This window comes from Apostichopus japonicus, chromosome 11, assembly GCF_037975245.1.
Source record: "Apostichopus japonicus isolate 1M-3 chromosome 11, ASM3797524v1, whole genome shotgun sequence".
NCBI classification, from domain to species: Eukaryota; Metazoa; Echinodermata; class Holothuroidea; order Aspidochirotida; family Stichopodidae; genus Apostichopus; species Apostichopus japonicus.
The window spans coordinates 16,936,292-16,958,655 of record NC_092571.1 but is presented as its reverse complement, the minus strand read 5'-3'; the positions used below and the strand labels follow the sequence as shown (position 1 = coordinate 16,958,655).

The 22,364-nt window shown below is 38.7% G+C and overlaps 1 protein-coding gene across 3 annotated transcripts in view; it reads right to left on the bottom strand.

Annotated features, from left to right (window-relative positions):
• Positions 1 to 14,738, bottom strand: part of LOC139976245 (uncharacterized) — a 30,872-nt gene extending 16,134 nt beyond the window's left edge. Inside the window, exons 1-8 of one of the 3 annotated variants that reach the window (XM_071984833.1) lie at positions 14,539 to 14,738; positions 13,606 to 13,755; positions 11,780 to 12,373; positions 10,641 to 10,853; positions 7,820 to 7,939; positions 6,340 to 6,504; positions 5,094 to 5,204; positions 4,247 to 4,360 (exon numbers count right to left, since the gene is read on the bottom strand). In XM_071984833.1, coding sequence (XP_071840934.1) covers positions 4,247 to 4,360; positions 5,094 to 5,204; positions 6,340 to 6,504; positions 7,820 to 7,939; positions 10,641 to 10,853; positions 11,780 to 12,373; positions 13,606 to 13,755; positions 14,539 to 14,584 — 1,513 coding nt within the window. In that variant the 5' untranslated portion in view covers positions 14,585 to 14,738. The remainder of the gene's footprint in view (positions 1 to 4,246; positions 4,361 to 5,093; positions 5,205 to 6,339; positions 6,505 to 7,819; positions 7,940 to 10,640; positions 10,854 to 11,779; positions 12,374 to 13,605; positions 13,756 to 14,538) is intronic. The other 2 variants (XM_071984834.1, XM_071984835.1) reach the window with 2 other exon arrangements.
• Positions 14,739 to 22,364: the final 7,626 nt, after the last annotated feature.

Sequence of the window (22,364 nt, the reverse complement as noted above, 5' to 3'; positions counted from 1 at the left end):
GTGTAGCAAATTTTTGGCACGCTAAAGCTTTGGTGTCAGCAACACCGATGACCTTTAGCCAAAAAAAAAGCAGAAATAAAAATGATGAGGATAATCTGCATAAGAAAATTGTGCGACGGTGGGACGGAGTGGGTTATACAACCCCCGTTCTCCTGTGTCCAAAATTACTTTGGGATGGTTTTTGTCTAATCTAGTTTAGTTTTTAATCGTGGCTTGTTATGTCATAGCGTTACTGCCAGTGAGAAACAGAGAGATATCACCAGCTCTGAATTTAAAAAAAAAATGGTTATAGCTGCGCCTCTATCAGCCACGTATTATGAGGCGTACGTCGAAGCACGTTACTGATGAATGTCTCACGGAATCTGTTATACTGCGTGTCACTAAGTTCAGCAGTCAGTATAGGCCTGCACTAAGTGTTTTTTTTTATATATGTATTTTTTAAATATTTTTTATTTGGGAAAATAGCCGATTACACCATCTACCTATTAGTCATTTCGTAAAAATAGATCACCATTTCCCCTTTTACTTACTATTACTTACTACTTACTATATATATATATATATATATATATATATATATATATATATATATATATATATATATATATATATATATATATATATATTTATATATATATATATTTACATATATATATATATATGTTGTTCTTCCATGTTGACACATTTTCTATGTTTAGGCCTACAATATTTAAAGTAAAGTATAACAGGGAACCTTTCGCTACGAACTTTCACTTTGTAAGCTGTCTACGAGCCCCTTCATATAGACAATGTCCTGTATCATGTTGCCCTATACAAGGATGTCTCACTTCCTAATCCCAGGTATACACCACTTGTTTTTATAAGGAATATGATCATACTGAACAAGACGAATCTGAGACTGATTATCCGCTGCAGCAACAAGTGAAAAAAAAAACAAACACAGCACAACATCGAAACGAAAACCCCCAAAAGAAACCCAATAACAACGAAACTTACGTATAGGCCAATCGCTTATACTGAGGTGGATTTAAAGGCATCTGAAAAAGTTAACTTTCTGTTGCTTGCAAGTGACGTTTTGTTCGTGTCGCTACAAAATGCAGACAGTAATGAAACGTGATACCTTGTTATCTTTAGCTGGACCTGAGATGTCCATCGCTGTATCGTTTATACAATGTGCTGTGGGTATTTACCGCAGCTGTATGTACTGACTGTACACTAGTGTCTAATTACCGACGGTAGCAAGCTGTGTGCGTATTTTCTGGGATCGATGGTGGTGTCTAACACTTCTGTTACACCTCATTCGAAACTAGGTCAGATTACCGGCATTAGACGTTTCTTTTTGCGCGAGTCTTCACACCCTTTAAAATCGGTACGTGACGTAGAATACTAGCCGGTTGCACGGTTATCCAAATAACCGGTAAACCAGGCTTTGCCAGCCTAACATATGCAAACCTATATATATTAACCCATTCGCGACAGTGATGCAGGAGGGAGCTATACTGCTCTTTGTGACCGGTGCACACGTCGTGTCTTTCAGGTATTCCTATTCAGGTCAGTATAATTTCACGAGAAAAACGCGTTTTTTTCGCCGATGTCATAGGGGTGGTATAGATAAAACTTGCGGATCATAGATAAATCCGTAACGTCAATATGTTGACATTTACCGTCTGGTTAATGTAGAGGTCTTGACGGCAAAGAGTAATTGATTGTGAGCCTGTGAGGGACGGGTAACCAAGTCAAAACAAGACTGCTAAACTTAGCCTATTTATTTATTATCTGTGGAAAATCAAATAAATAAATCAAATCAAATCAAATCAAAACTGCTTTAATCTCCAAACTTTCGTAATCATAAATTACAGTGAAAACATGTGAAAGAGCATGTTTAAGATTTATGTTTTCAATGTTTCTCAAAGACAAATAGTACTGAACATGTAATAGTGTACTCTATTGTTTTGTGAAGTTAAACATGTTTTTTTGAAGTTCTAACAACGTGTAAAAAAATAAATAAATAAACATTTCGTTCTTGTAATGTCAGAGAGGAAGCGGAACATACCGCCAACGGCAACCCACTATATAGTGTTTTACTACAAGTCAAGCGTCGGTATAGAACTTGTAAATGGATACAAACTTTCACTTCCAACCACGTGACTGTAGACCTTCTATGTCGCAACTCTGACGTGGCGTGTGCTGTGTGCAGTTTAGCGCCCTCGACATTTCGCTAAATTGCATTTCTTTGGTAATCATATAATGTACGATGTATACGGTACATCGTGGTATGGGCAATTTAAATTCAGACGTGTCGCCGGCTCGACCTTGCCACCGTGAAGTAACATACTCAAAATTCTCGTTTATCATAAGAACTGAAACCTTTGTCATATTTTGTGGACTGTAATGACCCCTCCCCACCCAACTCCCCCCCCCCACCTCGAAGGAATATTATCTATGAACAATAACATCTCAGCATCTATATACGGAAGCGTAGAAGGGACATTGTATTGACGAGTTACCGACTTGACAAACGACAAGTATATCTGCAACTGACGAGTTGACGAGATGGAAACGTGACCAAATTCAGAAAATTGACGTTTTGACGAGATAACGGATCTCTTCAATGCGTCAATTTTTTTTGCAAATTGACGAGTTGATCACTTACTACCATCTCGACATAGTGACAAAATTCAGAAAATTGTGGTTTTGACGAGATAACGGATCTCGTCAATGCATCAATTTGCAGAAAATTGATGCATTAACGAGCTACGTTATCTCGTCAAAACCACAATTTTCTGAATTTGGTCATGTACCATGTCGTCAACTCGTCAATTTGCAGATACTTGTCGTTTTGTCAAGTCGGTAACTCGTCAATGCAATATCCCTTCTACTATACGCTTCCGTATCTATACGTACACAGAGGTGAACAAGAGCGTTACGTGAGGCTCGTCAATGCACACCCTGAACCCGGTGATCTAAATTCGCTCGCGTAGTCTTGATACAGCAGCATGTGGGTCAATGAACCTGAACTTTGGAAACTTGTTTAGTCGAAACCATGATGATTTTAAAGTCCATGGTTTCTCGGCGATTCAGGCTCAAGATCATGTCATCACATATTAAGAGAGTGTTGAGAGTGGACCAATTAAGTTGCTTATTTTTCGTGCCTATAGGCGATCTTAGTATCTTGGCTGACTTTTCTTTAAAAAAAAAAGGTTAAAAAAAAGGTACCTCTTCATTTTGTATGCCGCCCGTGATAAAGACTTACTCCAGTGATTTTGATCAAGTTCGGCGATAGCATCAAATGTTGTTCTTGTGACCGCTGATTCCGGATCAGAGAATACTCTCGAAAAAACTCAGATGGTCGCAATCAAATTATACGCTTATACTCAGGAATTCATTTAAACGCACCGGTGATCACATTTCGCTCTTGATTTGCAGCACAGAGAATAGTCAAAACCAGAAGATCGCAAACAAATTCAAACTTTTAGCAATTACCAAAGTCAAATTCCGACCAATGGTCTTCATCGTCACCGACTGCTGACTCTTTAATTCTGTTTCTTTTCGAGATCCATTTTCAATCATGTTGGTTCTTTTGAGCCAACTTCGCCCTTAACTGCCATCTGAATTACACGGCAGAATATAACAGTCAAAATCAGCAGCTCGCAATCAAATCATTTATTTCTCACTCTTCATTTCAACGTATATATACGGGAACTAATTTCGCTCTTGGTTGCGGATCAGAGAATAGTCCAACCAGAGAGTTGCTATGGAACATAACAACTCCCTGGTCCAACTCATGAGCTTGCAAGCACAGCATACTCTGTTCCTTCATTGAAACTCATTCCGGGATCAAATGTCGCCTTTTGACTGCGTGCCAGAGAATAGTCAAACTCATGAGCTTGCAATCAAAGCATACCCTGTTCCTTCATTCAACCTCATCTGGGATCAAATGTCGCTTTTGACTGCGGGCCAGAGAATAGTCGAACTCAGAGGCAATTGCAATCGAATCATACTCTGTTTATATAATTGCACACGTGATCAATTGTTTTGTTGATTGCGGGTCAAGAGAATTATTCAAACTCGCAATCGAATTATACCGTGAAGTTACCAATCATGAGTATAATCGATCAAGATTCGCTCCCACGCCGATCTCGATTTGCAGGTCGAGGAAATATTATTTCTTGATGAGATCGACTATACAAATCAATTGTTTAGTTATTGGAATTCATGTTGGAATGCGTCTGGTTTAAAAGCTTACCAATTCTTCGAGTCACGGATGCTTGGCTGTTCACACTCCCTTGCATGATATGGGAGTCATGTTGCTGCTGATGAGAGATTCCATTTGGATTCCGCGGCGTTTCAATGTTACCGCCTGGGGAGATAACATGAAAGTAAAAAAAAAATAATAATAATAAGCTAGAAGGAAATATTAAATCGATCGATTTCGAAACTGCGTAAAGCAGCACGGCATTGAGTTCATTCTCATATTAGTTGTCTCTCTTCTGCTTTTCTTACGGGTGGCAAATTTGATTCACGCAGTTTTATAGAATCGAGTATTACGTTGATGATAATTCGTATAAATTTAGTTAAATTTGATAAGCGCCCTGATAGATCTGCATATTACATTAATACTTTGAGTATGCTATTTATTACCAAATCCACATGCTTTCCTGAACAGCAAATATTTTCAAGTTTTTGTAATTCTCTCAACCTCCTCCACCCCCCCCCCCCCCCGCCTCCTCCCACCTCCTTAAAACAAAAAGATTGTTTATCTGTTTGTGTTATATGCAAGAAGAACGTATCGATAATGTACATGCCGTCAGTCGTTAATTGTTTGGGCCTATAAATCGGCCTCAGTAAAAATCTACCAGCCGACAGTTACGGCAGAGCGCAAGTAAGGAGTGCGTCATGTAGATTTGGGGCTCTCTACATGAGAGGTGTGTCACTATAAGGTGGTTCCAAATTTCGTCAAGGGTCGATCCAAATTTCGTCATCTTTACTGCAGTGGGTATTGGCTTAAAAAGTGTGTAATCCAATGGCCAAAACGAGTTGAAATGTGAAAAAATCGGCGTAAATTTTGCCCACATGTCTGGTATAAAGCTTACCAATTCTTCGAGGCGCGGATGCTTGCCTGTTCACACTCCCTTGCATGATAGGGGAGTCTTGATGCTGATGAGAGATTCCATTTGGATTCCGCGGCGTATCAATGTTACCGCCTGGTGAGATAACATGAAAGTAAAAAAAAAAAATAATAATAATAAGCTCGAAGGAAATATTAAATCGATCGATTTCGAAACTGCTTAAAGCAGCACGGCATTGAGTTCATTCTCTTATTGGTTGTCTCTCTTCTGCTTCTGTTTATGCTTTTGAAATTTATTAGTTAAAATGTAGATGTGATGTAAATTTTGCCCACATATCGTGCAATAATGTTAGCAAACGAACATCGGCGAATTTGGTTATAATCACGACACGACTTTCAAATAATTCATATAACTGCTTTAATTAAACGTACGAAATCAATTTCGTTATGCTATTAATTTTTTTTTCTTTGTAATGAAAAGGGATGTATATATTGTAACTTGTGTAATAAAAGTTGGTAAGAACCGCCTAATAAAGTTGAGTTTTAGGGCAAAACAGATTACGACAGGTGATGGAATGTTTAATTTATGAGGCAAAACTTTCATTTTGAAATACGAACATACTCACGTAGCGCAATGTGGTTGTATCGATTTCAAGTTATTATTGAAATACGCCGCAAAGGTTTGATCTTTGAAACTGATTTTCAAAGTGATTTTTTCAAAGTGAAATAGCTCTTTTCCTTTTTCGTGACTAATTCTTATTCTGATTATTATTCTTCTTCCTTCTTCTGATTATTATTATTTTTATTATTATTATCAAGTTGGCATCCACGTGGACGTATATACGTCAAGAAGTAAGGTGTAGGCTATATAAGCAAACGTTTTGTAGGTAATACTTTTTTCTGTGGGGTTGGGGAGGGGAAAGGGGTGGGGGAGCACGTGCTCTGAGGACCAAGTAGTTTATTCCTTTTGATACATAGCTGCTTTAACGTTGTTCTCAAATTCGCTACTTTGAAGAGTAGGGGTGAGGTGGACTGGGTGGGTGTAAATGCCCGACACCATTGACAATATATCATTGCCGCCTGTTTGATGGGTGGGTGGGTGCCTTGGGCCAGACATCAGCTGTGAGGCCACAGGTGGCCGTAAGGCAACCGCATGTTGTTAAAAATCTTTACTATAGGAGTGAACGAGAACGTGACATCTTTATGACAAACTCTTATAGTATAAACAAGGGCAAACCGTTGTCGTTATTTTATAGAACAATCGGTCTAACCATGATTTATTCCGCCATTCTGATGACATCCAATAGGGTTGCATGGCTGTTGTTCCCTCAGACGGCCAATTGCAAGGCACTCGTTGACCTCATCCACCAAACATTGTCTCTCTCGCATTACACTCCGTGTTTCACAAGTGCAAGTTGACCATTCACTCCAAGGTCCTAAACAAGAGACATGGTTAGGCTTATTATTTTATCATGTAGTTATAACATATTACCAAATTATCTTTCAAAGTTAACTTACAACTTAGGTCATCCTAATCTGACAATTTACATTATGCAAATAAACAAAACAATATGCTGCAATTATGACACCTGCCGGGCCCCCCTTTGACGTCTTCGCTTTTCCTTAAATATATTATGAAATTACACGGCAGAATATAACAGTCAAAATCAGCAGCTAGCAACCAAATCATTTATTTCTCACTCTTCATTTAAAGGTATACACGGGAACTTATTTCGCTCTTAGTGACGGGTCAGAAAATAGTTAAACTCATGAGCTTACAATCAACGCATACTATGTTCCTTCATTGAAACTCATTCCGAGATCAAATGTCGCTTTTGACTGCGTGCCAGAGAATAGTCAAACTCATGAGCTTGCAATCAAAGCAGGAAACTCATTCCGGGATCAAATGTCGCTTTTGACTGCGTGCCAGAGAATAGTCAAACTCATGAGCTTGCAATCAAAGCATACTCTGTTCCTTCATTGAAACTCATTCCGGGATCAAATGTCGCTTTTGACTGCGTGCCAGAGAATAGTCAAACTCACGAGCTTGCAATCAAAGCATACTATGTTCCTTCATTGAACCTCATCCGAGATCAAATGTCGCTTTTGACTGCGTGCCAGAGAATAGTCAACCTCATAAGCATACAATCAAAGCATACTCTGTTCCTTCATTGAAACTCATTCCGGGATCAAATGTCGCTTTTGACTGCGTGCCAGAGAATAGTCAACCTCATAAGCATACAATCAAAGCATACTCTGTTCCTTCATTGAAACTCATTCCGGGATCAAATGTCGCTTTGGATTGCGTGCCAGAGAATAGTCAACCTCATAAGCATACAATCAAAGCATACTCTGTTCCTTCATTGAAACTCATTCCGGGATCAAACGCTTTTGACTGCGTGTCTGCAGAGAATAGTCGAACTCAGAGGCAATTGCAATCGAATCATACTCTGTTTCTACATGTAACTGCACACGTGATCAATTGTTTTGTTGATTGCGGGTCAAGAGAATTATTCAAACTCACAATCGAATTATACCGTGAAGTTATTACCAATCATGAATGAGTATAATCGATCAAGATTCGTTCCCACGCCGATCTCGATTTTGCAGGTCGAGAAAATAAATCAAGATTACAAGGTCGGAACCAAACCGGGTCTTTAAGTTCTTATTTATTGATGAGATCGACTTTTCAAATCAATTGCTTAGATATTGGAATTCATGTTGGAATGAGTCTGATGGTATTAAACTTACCAATTCTTCGAGTTGCGGATGCTTGGCTGTTCACACTCCCTTGCACGATAGGGGAGTCTTGTTGATGTTGCTGCTGATGAGAGATGCCATTTGGATTCCGCGGCGTATCATTGTTACCGCCTGGGGAGATAACATGAAAGTAAAAAAATATATATAGGCTATATAAGCTCGAAGGAAATATTAAATCGATCGATTTCGAACTGCTTAAGGCAGCACGGCATTGAGTTCATTCTCCTATATTGGTTGTCTCTCTTCTGCTTCTTAAAAGTTACTTAAAAAGCACTTTTCTTACGGTTGGCAAATTTGAATCACGCAGTTTTATAGAATCGAGTATAACATTGATGATATTTCGTATAAATTTAGTTAAATTTAATTGATAAGCGCCTTGATAGATATTACATTAATTCTTTGAGTATATGCTATTATTACCCTCAAAAATGCATTACATTGTGGGGCTCTACAAATGAAGGAATAAAGGACTATTTTATCATGTAATTATGACAGATTACCAAATTATCTTTCAAAGTTAACTAACAAATTAGGTCATCTTAATCTGACAGTTCACATTGTGCAAAAAACAACAACAATATGCGGCATATACAATTATGACATCTGCCGGGCCCCCTTTTGACGTCTTCGCTTTTTCTTAAATATATTATGAAAATGAAAAAAAAGCTATTGTTAATTCCATATTATGCCCTCCTCTTACCCCCCCCCACGGCCCCATCCCCTCTTGTCACACTTGGAAGGAAGAAGCCTAACAAATAGGGTTGGGGAGAGGGTGGAGGGCAGAGGTCCGGCGGTGTTTAGGGTGCCTCCTCATGAAGAATTCTATTTTTTGTTCATGCCCCTCCAATAAAAAAGAAGGCTATTTTAGCCTGGGCAGACAATTTGAGCAGTTTTACAACCTTTCAAGTTATCATATTGCATGTGTATGATCTACAACCGGTATATATTGTGTATTCTCAATGTTACTTTTATTATAATTACTGTGCTATATTTAGGAGCATGAGGTATACGAAATGAAAACTTTGATTGTCTGGCAACTTTTTCGCAATTCAAAGTATCCAACTGAATGATCCAGCAACGCCCTTTAGTGCACTCCTAGTCGGTAAAATTTGCGTGTGTGTGCGTGGGGGGGGGGGAGGGCAAGGGGGCATACTCAGTCCCTCACTGTTCAAACGATTTGGGAAGGGGATCTTCTCCCTGTCAACTATAATCTTAATAACCGCTGTACACTCGAAAGGAGAGAAACCCCCATTTGCGTTACCCGTAGCCTTAATAGCCTTGTATACTGTCCCGGTGGGTGAAAAGAGTTAACCGTTATACCGGGCTTTAAACCCCATGTTCTGAAGACATCCAATAGGATTGCATGACTGTTGTTCCATCAGGGGACCATTGGAATGACAATAAGTAACGTCATCCAACAGACATTGACTTTGTCTCTGTACTTTGCGTGTTTCACATGAGAACTTTTGACCAGCCACTCCAAGGCCCGAAAGCTGCCTGTTCGCGTTAGGTTGGGCAGGTAACAAGGGCGTAGGAACCGGGGGGCTGGGGGGGCGCCAGCCCCCCAGTGAAAAATATGGGGGGGCGGAAGTATCGTTCCGCCCCCCGCTCCGCAAGTCAGAAAACCCCTTTTTCATTTCCAAATGAGAAAAAAATCTCATTTGAAGCACCAAATTGCATCTAAGGCCAGGTGAAAATGCAAAATTCTTTACAAAATGGAGTGGGTGTTGAAGTGTGCTATATTGCACCAAATTGCATCTGAGGCCAACTGGAAATGCAAAAAAATTCCAAAGGGGAGGGGGACACCCCCTCCCCTTAGACCCCTCCCCCAGGCTGGCCATCAGTCTTCAGCCCCCCCCCCCCACTCAAAAGTACCTTCCTACGCCACTGGCAGGTAATCATTCTGTTGTGTGGTTCTGTGAAGTGTTTTTTCCCACTTCAGTTTGATCACACGTTCATATGACAATTTTCAATGTTTTAAGTCCAAACGCTACAGCCAGTGCATCGATCGATGTGAATGCTTATAGGGTTTCACTGGCATCTTATAGCTCTTGCAGTGTTTCTCGAACTTTCCGTACATAGACTACAGTGTGATCTGCACCCTAGCATGAAAACATAGCGAGACTTACAAATATGTGTACGATATATTAATACATTGTTTTTCAAGTCAGAAACAACTAATGCAGGCCCCCATAACAGCTCGCCTCATATAGGCTACAGTTCTAGCACCACTGCAAAGCCTACTGCTAACGTACGTTCCATATACAGATGGGCATTATGACCATTATTAACTGCCTTGTCAATATATAACATTTAAAAGGTTTCATCCCCTTCCGAAAACCATACAGTTGAACCACTTTTCACCAATAATTTAAGGAGAAGCAAGTTTAATCAACGCCATCCTGAGAGAAGGGAATACTGGCAGGCCTCCTTGACATTTTTATATCCAATTCAAAGGGGCTGCAACACTGCTTTAACGACAAAAACGAAAATATTATACATTATAATGGAAAGTTAAAGGATCAGAAAGTTTTACTTGAGAATTGTCCATCTATTATGTTGAAATATCCAAACTATTACCGGAGCATACCATATACAAAATCCACAAATCGGATCATGTTGGTATAAGATCGTAAAACAACTTTGATATTATAGGCTTTCGCGGATCGCATCAATTTTGGAAACCTTTACACGAGGGCCGAATCTGGAACAAACCAGTACGCTGGTACCAGGCCCCACCCGCCCCTCCCAAAAGAGGTTTATTCTCAACTTTAATCAGCAAAACTTTTATTATCGTGAAAGTGAACGTTACCGTGTGCAAGTTGCGCCGTCTGCTGAGCACATCCAGTCGGGTTGCATTGCTGATATTCCATAAGGGGGCCACGTGCGCGACACGTGCTGACGGCACCCAACAAACACCGTCTTTCTCTCTGTGCTTGACGCGTTTGACACGAGCACTCTGCCCAGTCACCCCATGATCCGAATACGTTCTGTTGTGCCTGGGCAGGCAATTGATTTTGGGAAACTATACGAGAAATTGAAAATGAAGCACGTATAAGTCCGTATTTCGTTAGCATGATTTTCTGAAATTATCACAATTGCAGTTCGTCACATGATCTGATCGCACGTACGTTTGAACTAAGCGCAGTACCATTTTACTCTGTAAAGAAGTTCTCTTCAACGCAAACTTTAGATACTATGCGAGTCTGTTCAGCGGACTCTTACATAAATTACGATTGTCTAACCTTGCAAACTTGACGCTGTTCAAAGATTAGAGCAAACAACTGGAACTGCGGAGTATATTTCAGCGTCAGATTCTCCAATAGGCAGATGATGCAATTGTAATGAGACCCACAGATCAAGGAGTCTCCGTAGATACTTCAAAGAAAGACTAACCAACTTCCTGTGTATAGTGTCTTCAAAACTTGACAGGGGAAGGGGGAGGGGACATGGTGCTGAGGGCTCTAGCTGATGTTAAGCTGGCTGAATTTTTATATGCCCCTGCAGAAGACCACGGACGACTAAAGAGGCTCAGGTAGTGAGAGGAACGCAGTCAGTTTATTTTAGAGGGCAGATTGGCGCAGGCCTTGCAAAGTCTACCTGAAGGTTACAAGGAATGAGCAACTTCCTCTTGACCGCGATTGTTTTAGATGCGAGATGGATACACCTATAGGATAAGATATACACTATAGAATAGGATAGGCTACATTATGAAATCCTCGACGAGTTTGTACATGTTTTCAGAAACAGTTAAATGAACGCTCTTCTATTAGCTTGTTGTTACGCAAAACACGGCAGAAGACTTTTTATTTTGTATTCACATCAGTTCAGTGGGGCGGCACTTCCAGTGTAGTTTATCATGACGCACGAGCACATGTATGCGCTATCACTCTGCCATTGTATGCATCCATAACGGTCTACTGTATCATAAGACGTAACACATAGGCATACCTTGAGGTTGATCCACGTCAATACAACCGTTTGGTGTACATTCATGGGTGTTGGAAAGAGGAAATCTGCCATCACAAGTAGGACTACCGGGCCTTGTGCACTCACGAGTTCTTGATCGGGTAGAGGTTGTACACGAACATGGTCCCCACTCACTCCAGTCAGTAACAGGTGTCCTAGAATTACATCCATCGTGGTCACATGGTTCCTCCTCAAAAACCCCGCCATCTTGCGAACAAAGCCTTAGGTTGACCGCGTGACATTCCCGCGAACGATGTCGCGTAGTTGTATGACAGGTACACGTGCTCCAACTTGTCCACTCTCCAAACCTTTGAGTTGGGTCAGCATCTCTCAGACGTACTGCGGCCGCCTGCCTGGCTGCCGCTAAAGCGTTCTCTCGCTCGACAGCAGGTTGGCCGTCTTCTGGTTCGTCACAGTGTGAAGGAACACAGGGTTCTACTTCCCATGTAGAGTCAATATACTGACACTGACGCTCATCAGCTACAAAGCATTGTCTTCTTCGTTCTCGTTCCTGTCTTTGACAGTGACATGCAGTCCACGCGGACCAGTCACCGATGATGCTATCGCCTTGTCCGCCTGCAAGGAGAATGAAAAGTACCGCAAAACGGCAGCCAACCGTTAGCTCTTGCAATACCGTGATTTTTTTAGCTTTTGGAAGTTAAAATGGAAAATTTCTTATGTAAGGCTTTTGTTTTAGGACTACGTTGTAGTTGGGTTTGATTTGAACAGAGCAATACTTGGTTGAAGGCATGCATGACTCGAAACATGACGACCACACATGGCAACTCCAAGTGGGTTCCATTGCTTCCATACCAACCAGGGATGTACAAGACCATTTCCATATACGTTGATGTATCCAGCTATGTATTTAGTGCTGCCAGTTAATCCTTTTATTTCTGATGCCTTGCTTAACAGTATTGTGAGGCCTCTGATATGACGTTATGCTACTCATTTGTGCTAAATTATAAAGATATTCCAACCACTGTAACAAAATGTTCTCCCTCCTGTTTTAGGCCCCGGCATTTTGAATTTGAAACATGCCTCATGGCAACTAACTAACGGATATTGGAAAAATACAGGCACCTGCACGTATACGCATATACTTCATAGCAACAAGACCGAGATTGGAAATATTGCATGTGTTCACAAGAAACAAAGCGATAATGACAGTAAGATTCTCTGTATTAGTCGGTTTTTAATCTTAGTTAGAGATTGAGGGGTCTAAAAATTACAAGTCATGTTCATAATGCAACACGCCAACAGCGAGAAGGGGGAAGGGTAGAGAATGGGGTAATGAGAATGTGAGCGTGAAGATTTATCGTGTGGGGGGGGGGGGTCCAGGGGCACGCGAACTGTATTCATAATTGTTAAAGGGCTTTTTCGACATGGCAAACTTCACTGGGACGGAGGGGGACCAACGGGTACCATTATTTTGTTTGTGGGTGTGGGGGGGGGGGGGTCCACGTGCCCGCCCATGCATCGCCCTCCTTGACGACGCCCCTTTACTTAATACTCAGCTTTAAATGATAACTTCTTCATGAAAAAAAATAAGCGAATTTGGAAGATCTGAAGCCTTGAGGAAAGAAATCTCCCCATGCAGTTTGTAGTCCGTTGTGGATATATTTGAAAGTAAAAGTAGTCAAGAAATGCCACCTTTTATTTATCATCAGCGACAACGTGACCATCATCATCGTCATCCTATAATCATCATTACAGTAATTTTCTTTTCTTTCTTAGAACCGATCCCTTCCATCTTTAAACCAACATATAAAAATTCATAAAATTTGCCGAGAGATTAAACATAATACCTGCGGAGGAAGCTGGACACACTGGTGGTTCTGGTTTGCACAGCCTGGTGGACGGTCTGCAGTTCCTTTGGCGGGGTGGGCACACTCTCTTTTGCCTTCCGCGGCCACATGTGACGTCACATTCTCCCCACTGTGCCGCAATACTTGCAACTTTCAGTTATAAGTAAAACAACGAAAGCAAGGAAAAACATTTAATTGGCAGACATATATACCTGCAGAATGTAAGGGCCCGGAATGGACGGGGTGAGTGGGCCGTCGGGGAGGCGGCGTTAACGATGTACAAGTTTGTATAGGTCTACGTAGTATACTGTGTGCGCAATTGCATCTATTTGCCCTTAAAATATTTTTTTTTTCTTAGCTGCACGATGACAGGGAACTGAAATCTCTATCTAGGAAAGAAATCATAATGATACACCTGCACTGACAAGGGGTATAGACGCAGGAAAACAAGGAAACATCAATTTTGAAACACTTTCGTGGAATGTTCCGCCCATTTAGCGGAATTGTATAGTAATCTGCAACTGCAAAGATAGAGGGATTTTTCCTTGCTTCCAGCAGTTCGACTCGCGACCTTTGCGTGTACATTTTTATTTCTGGCGGAATCTGTTCAAAACATCAATGAAATCATATATGCGAAGGATATGACTATAAATGCATGGAACAAATCAGCTAGATCGTCATCATCGCTATTATTTAGGAGAACATTAATGCCCTTGCCATCGCGAATTAACCGGATACCATGTTCACCGTAATGGGAATGCACGGCAGCTCGTATTTTGGTTACAGTAGCCTATCACTCACATGGGCCTAGGCTAGAATGCACCAAACAATACACCGTGATATTCAAATAGAGGTTGTCGGTAGCTAAGCCTATTACATGTTATAGCCTCACGAGTTAATTCGTCCTGAAGCCTAGACTACTAAGCTACTTACCCCAAAGGCTGAAAATCAAAAGTTTAAATTGAACAGAACATTTCATTCCTCGATTGTGTGCTCATTGGCTAGGGTTGAACTCCTGGGTACTTCTTGTGAAAATGTCGTTTTAAATATATACAAATGTATTTGGAAAAGAACTCGTAGAAATTACTGTAAAATACAATATGTAGTTGGCTATATAATGCTAACAATTAAGACTTAACTGAACAGGATCAAATTTGGAAAACGCGCGTGCATTCTTTAAACTGCGCGTTCAACAGCGCTAAGGTATGAAACTGTATGCCATAGATTTGCGATATAAAAATACCCATGTGAGGAACATTTTGTGCGCCGGCACGCGCACTCGGTCGGTCAACTATAGTATGAAATTACGCGCACGTAAACAAGGAATTTGGCTACACCAGTATATAGGAGTGTACAAGAGTGTATAACCTCCAAAGATTGTGTAGCCTATACCGGTACCAATTTATTTGCAGTTACAATATATTTAACCTGTGGTGCATAAAAATATATATTCCTACTACACGGCTCAAAAATAAATACAGAAACGCATCACTTTCAGTTAGCAGTAAAGTATCTATAGCGCCTCCGGCTCTATTACATAATATCTCTGTGGAAATCATACTGTGCGGAAAATAAAACGCACTCCTGCCTGCGCGCTCGTCTTGTTGACCGTTTTTACGTAAGAATATGACTTGCGCTTCTCGCGCTACGCGCGAATGCTATGGGAGAGATGTATGGGGCTATATAGGATATGGCCTACAAAATTGTGTAGGCCTACTGTAATAAGCCTACTGTGATAGGCATACTGTGATAGGCTCCAGCAAAGGTTGCTTTAAGGGAAGCATTGAGACATACTGCTAAACAAGTAGGAAAGCCCGTGACTACCTTGCTTGGAAAAATAAAGTCGCAATTTAAGGACGTTAACATTAACAATTTCGAGGAAGCAATAAACCTTGCGCAAGATTGTGATACGTGGCGGAGGTTAATCACCGAGCATGTCGGATAGACGAGACTCAACTTACTACTGTGATGAATGTTTATCGTTGCATATAAAAGAAATACTCTTTCATTATGATTACGCGTGTTTCTTCTTCTTCTACATTCCAAACCAGCTTCACTTGTTCTCCTTACTATTGTAATGGGATTAATACGTATTTATCGTATTGAGAAAAATGTGGGGGCGGAGGGGGGGGGGGAGACGAGAGAAAAGAAGAAAATTTAGACTTCAAATGATGCATTACTAAGGCATAGTTAGACTATAAATTAGGTCTGTAACTAATAGCTCTCAACGCAACTTTGTGATAATAAATAACTTTCTCTTGATTAAAAAAAAACAAAAGTGTGTGCGTGAGGTTGAAAAAGGGATCGATGTTCCCTAAAGCAATGGCCTAATTTTTCTTCGGCTGAATGTAAAAAAAAAAAAAAAAGTCTTCAGACTGAAATAATCTCTCTGTACAATTATTAACCAAATACAAGTTAAAGCAGCATGTTCAAATTAGACGCCCTACTTAAGTTATTTAAGTTATAAAGTTGTAGAATTAACAACTGATGATTATAAACTGTCTTAATAATAGCATTTACGTTTCATACTGTCCTGAACGATCACTGTGTTGTAATGATTTTCTACATTATTACATTCTTTGATTTTTAATCTCTTGTTTCTTTATTGATCATGTTTTACTTTGCATTTTATGCTAATAAAAGTCATTGAAAAAAAGAAAGAAAGAAGAAGAAAGAAAAGAAAGATGAACATCGCGAGTGAATTTGAAGTAAGACTTAATACCGGCGTTAAATGTTAAATATATATACATAAAAATATATATATATATATATATATAATATATAAATATATATATATATGTATATATATATATATATATATATATATATATATAGGCTATATATATAGGCCTATATATAGGCCTATATATATATATAGAGGCCTATATATATATTTATATATATATATATATATATATATATATATATATATATATATTAGTCCAACATTAAGGTAACAATGTGAGTGTCATATAGATTAATGGTAAGTATTTTAAGGATTAAATCGACGATGACGTCAAGTCCTCATTACAAGTCTAAATGTAAATGCTTAAGCCATTTTTTCTTCTAATTTTAATAATTCAGCCAGAGCATATATTTTATTCAAACTTGCTAAACACACTAATAGAACAAACTCTTTATAGATGGATGACAAGATATCAGCTTTTCCTTGACAAATCAGTCATTCATTGTAAAATATTCATAACGCCATAATAATCTTATTACGCTTGCATATTGACTTTTATGTAGCACCTACATAAATAGTCTGTGTGCTAGAATAAGAAGTCCAGCCGTTTTTGATTAATGAAAATATGATGTTTCATACGCAGCTCAAATAAGAGAGTTCAATACAAAACTCCATGGATCGGAATCCTGTAAGTTTCGACTTTACAAACATATCAAAATTGATTTGTAGCATATATACAGTGATGCTTTAAGCTTCAATACAGGTAGGAGTTGGTTCCACTATACTTACATCTATACGACTCTTAAAAGCGAACCTTTCGGAGTGAACACGTTTTTCCAAAATAGAAAATCCAATTATCTGTCAAACTTTTATGAAGAGATTACAGGGTAGCATGAACTGCTATTTTCGTTTCGAATAGGTTTGGATTTAATAACAATCATAAATCATGAATCTGCACATAAATGGAAACATACATACTACGTGTTCCTCATGCAGTACACGTGACCTATGACCTAAGGTACTGCGACGGAGACGCTTTTTGTAAATATCCATTGGGTATAAATTGGGTTCAATATACTCGATTCGACTGTAAAACATTAGCCTACGCGATGCACAAAGGAGTTTGAAGAGCACGTCTGTAATAGTCAATAAATGAAATCATGGCCAAAGGGGGAGAGTAAACAATAAGAACAATATCTTTCAGAAAGAACGACTGAATTCCGAAAATTAATCATACCCCCCCCCACCGCTAAAGTGAGCCAATGTCTTACTTTCTCTTATCTTGCAGGGAGAAAGCGGGGGCTTTTCCTCCACACTCCCCCATTTTGTTCTAAGGAAAAACGAACTTAAAAAATGCGAGCCCGGTAACATAATCTAACCCGGGGCCCGACCTGGGGATGGGGGGAGGTGTGGGGCGAAGATGAAGGAGGGGGAGGATCCTACGGGTGGATGTCGGCTTCAACGACTTAACGAACAAACACATTCCTTCTTTTTAATAGCCTGCGTATGCCCCTTCTCATAAATCGTCTATTGATGTATAAAAAAAACCTACTCCAGGATCGTGTTTCAAGGAATCGGTGGGGCCAGAGATCATTCTCCTGTGCAGCCGCAAAAGTGTGGAATGACTCACCTCAATCAGTAAGACATGTCAACAGCTTCGGAACCTTCAAGATAAATCTAAACACTTACCTGTTCATTTATGTAACATTTTTTCTGCTGTTTCTGCAAAGCGCCATGAGCACCTTCGGGCGGATACCGGCGCTATACAAAGTTTCCATTATTATTATTATTATTATAAGAGTCGGGCGGCGGTGGGGACGGAGGCGAGTGAAAATGCCATCGGTATTGGTCAAAATCCTATGAAGCAAGTAACTATACTAGCTATTAATACTATCCCAGAAGCTCCGATCCTCAAATGTATCTCCTGTCTAGAGAACTCAAGTCGTAGCCAATCCGGGGCGTTGAAATAGAAATAGCCTAGTTAAATATCTCAGTGTGGATACTAACTGCAGTTAAGAGTGGCAGTAAAATGTTTATGTGGTAGGCTCTAAGCCGATTCAATCTTTTAGAAAAGCCAACTTGCGTTAATTTGTTAACCTCTTCTAAGTGCAAGCCATATTCTTGTTTTCATTGCTGTAATTGGATTGATCTTGTAGAATGTAATTGTTACATGTCTCTTTATATCAACTTGCTGTTAAATTATCATGGGTGGGGAAGGAGGGGGTTTTTAATGGGTGGTTGGGGGTGTTTTCCACTTTTCTACTTTGTGGTTTAAACCTAGCTTACTCTTTTCTGCTAGTCTTCGCAGTTGTTCGTTTTCTCGATGTTTTTGTGTACTGTATTTGGGAGTGCACATCTTCAGGGGTGAAGCCAGTATGTAGCACTGTAGGCCCGTGTCTACACTTTTCATGGGCCAAGTCATTCTTTTTATCAGAAGTTGAAAAGTAAGACTATTCTGTACATGTACCTTGCTAATTTTAAATACATTATGTAGTATTGAATTACGTACTATTTTCTAACTCGTTTTTTTTTTTTGATGGTGGCGCTCCGCTCAGATAGTCGTGTCTACAACTTTGAAAAACCTGGCTACGCCCCTGATCTTGTAGCCCCTGTCGGATATCTGTACACTTCCTTATAAATGAATACCTACTGTAGCTATCTGCTAGTCTTTGTAGTTGTTCATGTTTGCGATGTTTTGTGTATTGTATTCGGGAATGCACATGTTGTAGCCCCTGTCGGATATCTGTACACTTCCTTATAAATAAATACCTAGCTGTCTGCTAGTCTTTTTAGTTGTTCATATTTTCGATGTTTTGTGTGTATTGTGTACGGGAGTGCACATCTTCAAACCCCTGCCGGGTTTCTCTGCACTTCCTTCCACCTCATGTGTATATATAATTTCTGTAATTACAATTTATGTTATGTTGAATCTGTTGTGTTTATACTTGAAGTGATAAACCAAATAAACGAAACGAACCTTGAGTATGGGTGACCAGTACCCGACTTTCTAGCATATTTAGCGTGGGTGGGGGAAGGGGGAGGGTGGGGGTAGGGGAGGGGAGGGGGTAGGAATGACATTTCAAAGATCTGAATTCATCTAAGTAAAAATTGCGACAAGAAATGGAAACTAAATCTTTCCGTTCATCTTCATGAATTTCATCAGGTAAACAGACAAGTATAAAAAGAAAAAATAATAATAATAATCACAGTTAATGCGCTGTTACTATTTTGTACTTTTTAAATTAGCATGATGAATTTTCCATACAGATCAAATACAGACAGAAAATATTACATATTTATTAAAATTCAGTTGCTGTTTTGATCGTTGCTCACCTCAATAATGTGGACTATTTCCCTCTTATACTATGGCAATTTACAATGCAGCCTGTCAGGTTATATTACATTTAAATTTACATGACCCTTAAAAAAACCCACCCCCACCCCAGCCCTCTCCCCTTCTGTGATATTCATGTATCAACAAATTTTTAAAGTGCAAATGTTTTAATATATGCGTAAAAGTAGAATGAAATTCACATTTGAGAATTCAAATTTGACCCCCGTGTCAAACATATAGTATTCTCCCAGTGAGGACGCATTCATATTGGTTTGCGATTGATATTCATTCGTAGAATTGAAAGTAAAAATTCAGGACTTTGTTCTTTTGAGTGTTTGGAAAGCTCCTTTAAGTTCAAACTGGCGACTCCTTCATTTTTTTATGCACTTTTCAACAAATTCTATAAATCCTCCCTTTTCAGATCTTATTCCCAACTTTGAAATCCTATTTCTTTTTTTTCTTTTTACAAATATTATTATTATTCACAACTTTAATTCCCTTTATCTTATATATTCATCTACCAAGAATTTCAATGTACAAACTCTATTTACGATATTTAAGACATCACAATCCCACGGTTATACAATATGTCAATAGCTCTATCAGCAATATATATAACTTTGATGTCATGCAGGTAAAACGACCATCATAGGCAAAAATTAAATCTCCAACTTGGCATCTTTAAAGTTGACAAAAATTAGAAATCCATAATTATCATATCATCTGCTACAAATAAAATTCTTATAAATATATACTCAATTTAAACATTAATTTTTTTATGTTCTATAATTTTCATTCAAGATAGTCTCTTTGATTCATTATGAGCCTCTGGTGCTTAAAGGGTATTTCTCATTAGTAAAAAAGAAAGAATAAAGAATAAAAAAACGGGGAAAGAAAACAAAATTGTTCATCGTAACATACAATTTTGAAAGCTGTTGGTATATACAACATATTATAAAACTGAATTTCATATCATGATATGTCTGTATGACAGGATAGACAAAAATAATTCTGAAACTGAAGCAGACATGTTGAATTCAGAGTTTTTTTCGGAGACCGTCGATCTCCATAAAGTCCTAGTGAAAAATAAAATGGAGAGAAAATTGGGTTCTAGAAATGTCTGAAATGCTATTACGGTTTTTAAGACATTCAGGTTTAAAATATGCTACATCTGTGAAAAGCTACTTTAAGGATAACTTGATCATGAAGTCAACGGGGCAGTAAATCCACTGTTCAATTCATTATTGTATCCAAACTAACTTAAACATGTTGTTCTGACTTTATGAGCTCCCTCTGATAACCTCACTCATCACCATGGAGAAAACTGTTCGAACTCAAATGATCAATTACCAGTCAACTTGTTGCATTTTGAAAATAAAACATAAGGGTGACTGTCAAAAAAAAAAAAAAACCTACATGATTCATTTGTAACATCACTCAACACCCTTGGCAATTAGTGTACATCTTCTTCCTGTATTGTTACGCGTATCATAATTGTATCATGTTTTCCGAAAATTTAAGAAGGACAAAGCAATACGAAGAAAACCGTTCGTCTAACCCAAATGATCAATTACCAGTCAACTTGTTGCGTTTTGAAAATAAAACAAAAGGATGACTGCAAAAAAAAAACTCCACATGATTCATTTGTAACATCACTCAACACCCTTGGCAATTAGTGTACATCTTTTCCTGTATTGTTATGCGTATCATAATTGTATCATGTTTTCCGAAAATTTAATAAGGACAACGCAATATGGAGAAAACCATGTGTCTAACCCAAATGATCAATTCCAGTCAACTTGTTACATTTTGAAAATAAAACAAAAGGGTGACTTCAAATAAAAAAAAAAAACCAACATGATTCATTTGTAACATCACTCAACATGTGTCATAATTGTATCATGTTTTCTGCAAATTTTACAATTTCAAGGAAAAAGCAAATATATGAAGAAAACCATTCGTATAACCCAAATGATCAATTACCAGTCAACTTGTTGCATTTTGAAAATAAAACAAAAAGGGTGACTGCAATTAAAAAAAAAACCCACATGATTCATTTGTAACATCACTCAACACCCTTGGCAATTAGTGTACATCTTTTCCTGTATTGTTATGCGTATCATAATTGTATCATGTTTTCCAAAAACTTAATAAGGACAAAGCAATACGGAGAAAACCGTTCGTCTAACCCAAATGATTAATTACCAGTCAACTTGTTGCGTTTTGAAAATAAAACAAAAGGATGACTGCAAAAAAAAACTCCACATGATTCATTTGTAACATCACTCAACACCCTTGGCAATTAGTGTACATCTTCTTCCTGTATTGTTACGCGTATCATAATTGTATCATGTTTTCCACAAACTTAATAAGGACAAAGCAATACGGAGAAAACCGTTCGTCTAACCCAAATGATCAATTACCAGTCAACTTGTTGCGTTTTGAAAATAAAACAAAAGGATGACTGCAAAAAAAAACTCCACATGATTCATTCGTAACATCACTCAACATGTATCATAATTGTATCATGTTTTCTGCAAATTTTACAATTTCAAGGAAAAAGCAAATATATGAAGAAAACCATTTGTCTAATCCAAATGATCAATTCCAGTCAACTTGTTGCATTTTGAAAAAAAAAACAAAAGGGTGGCTGAAAAAAAAAAAAAACATGATGCATTCATTTGTTGAAAACTTAACTAGTACAATAAAACAACTCTGTACTTATGAATATGCATGTGG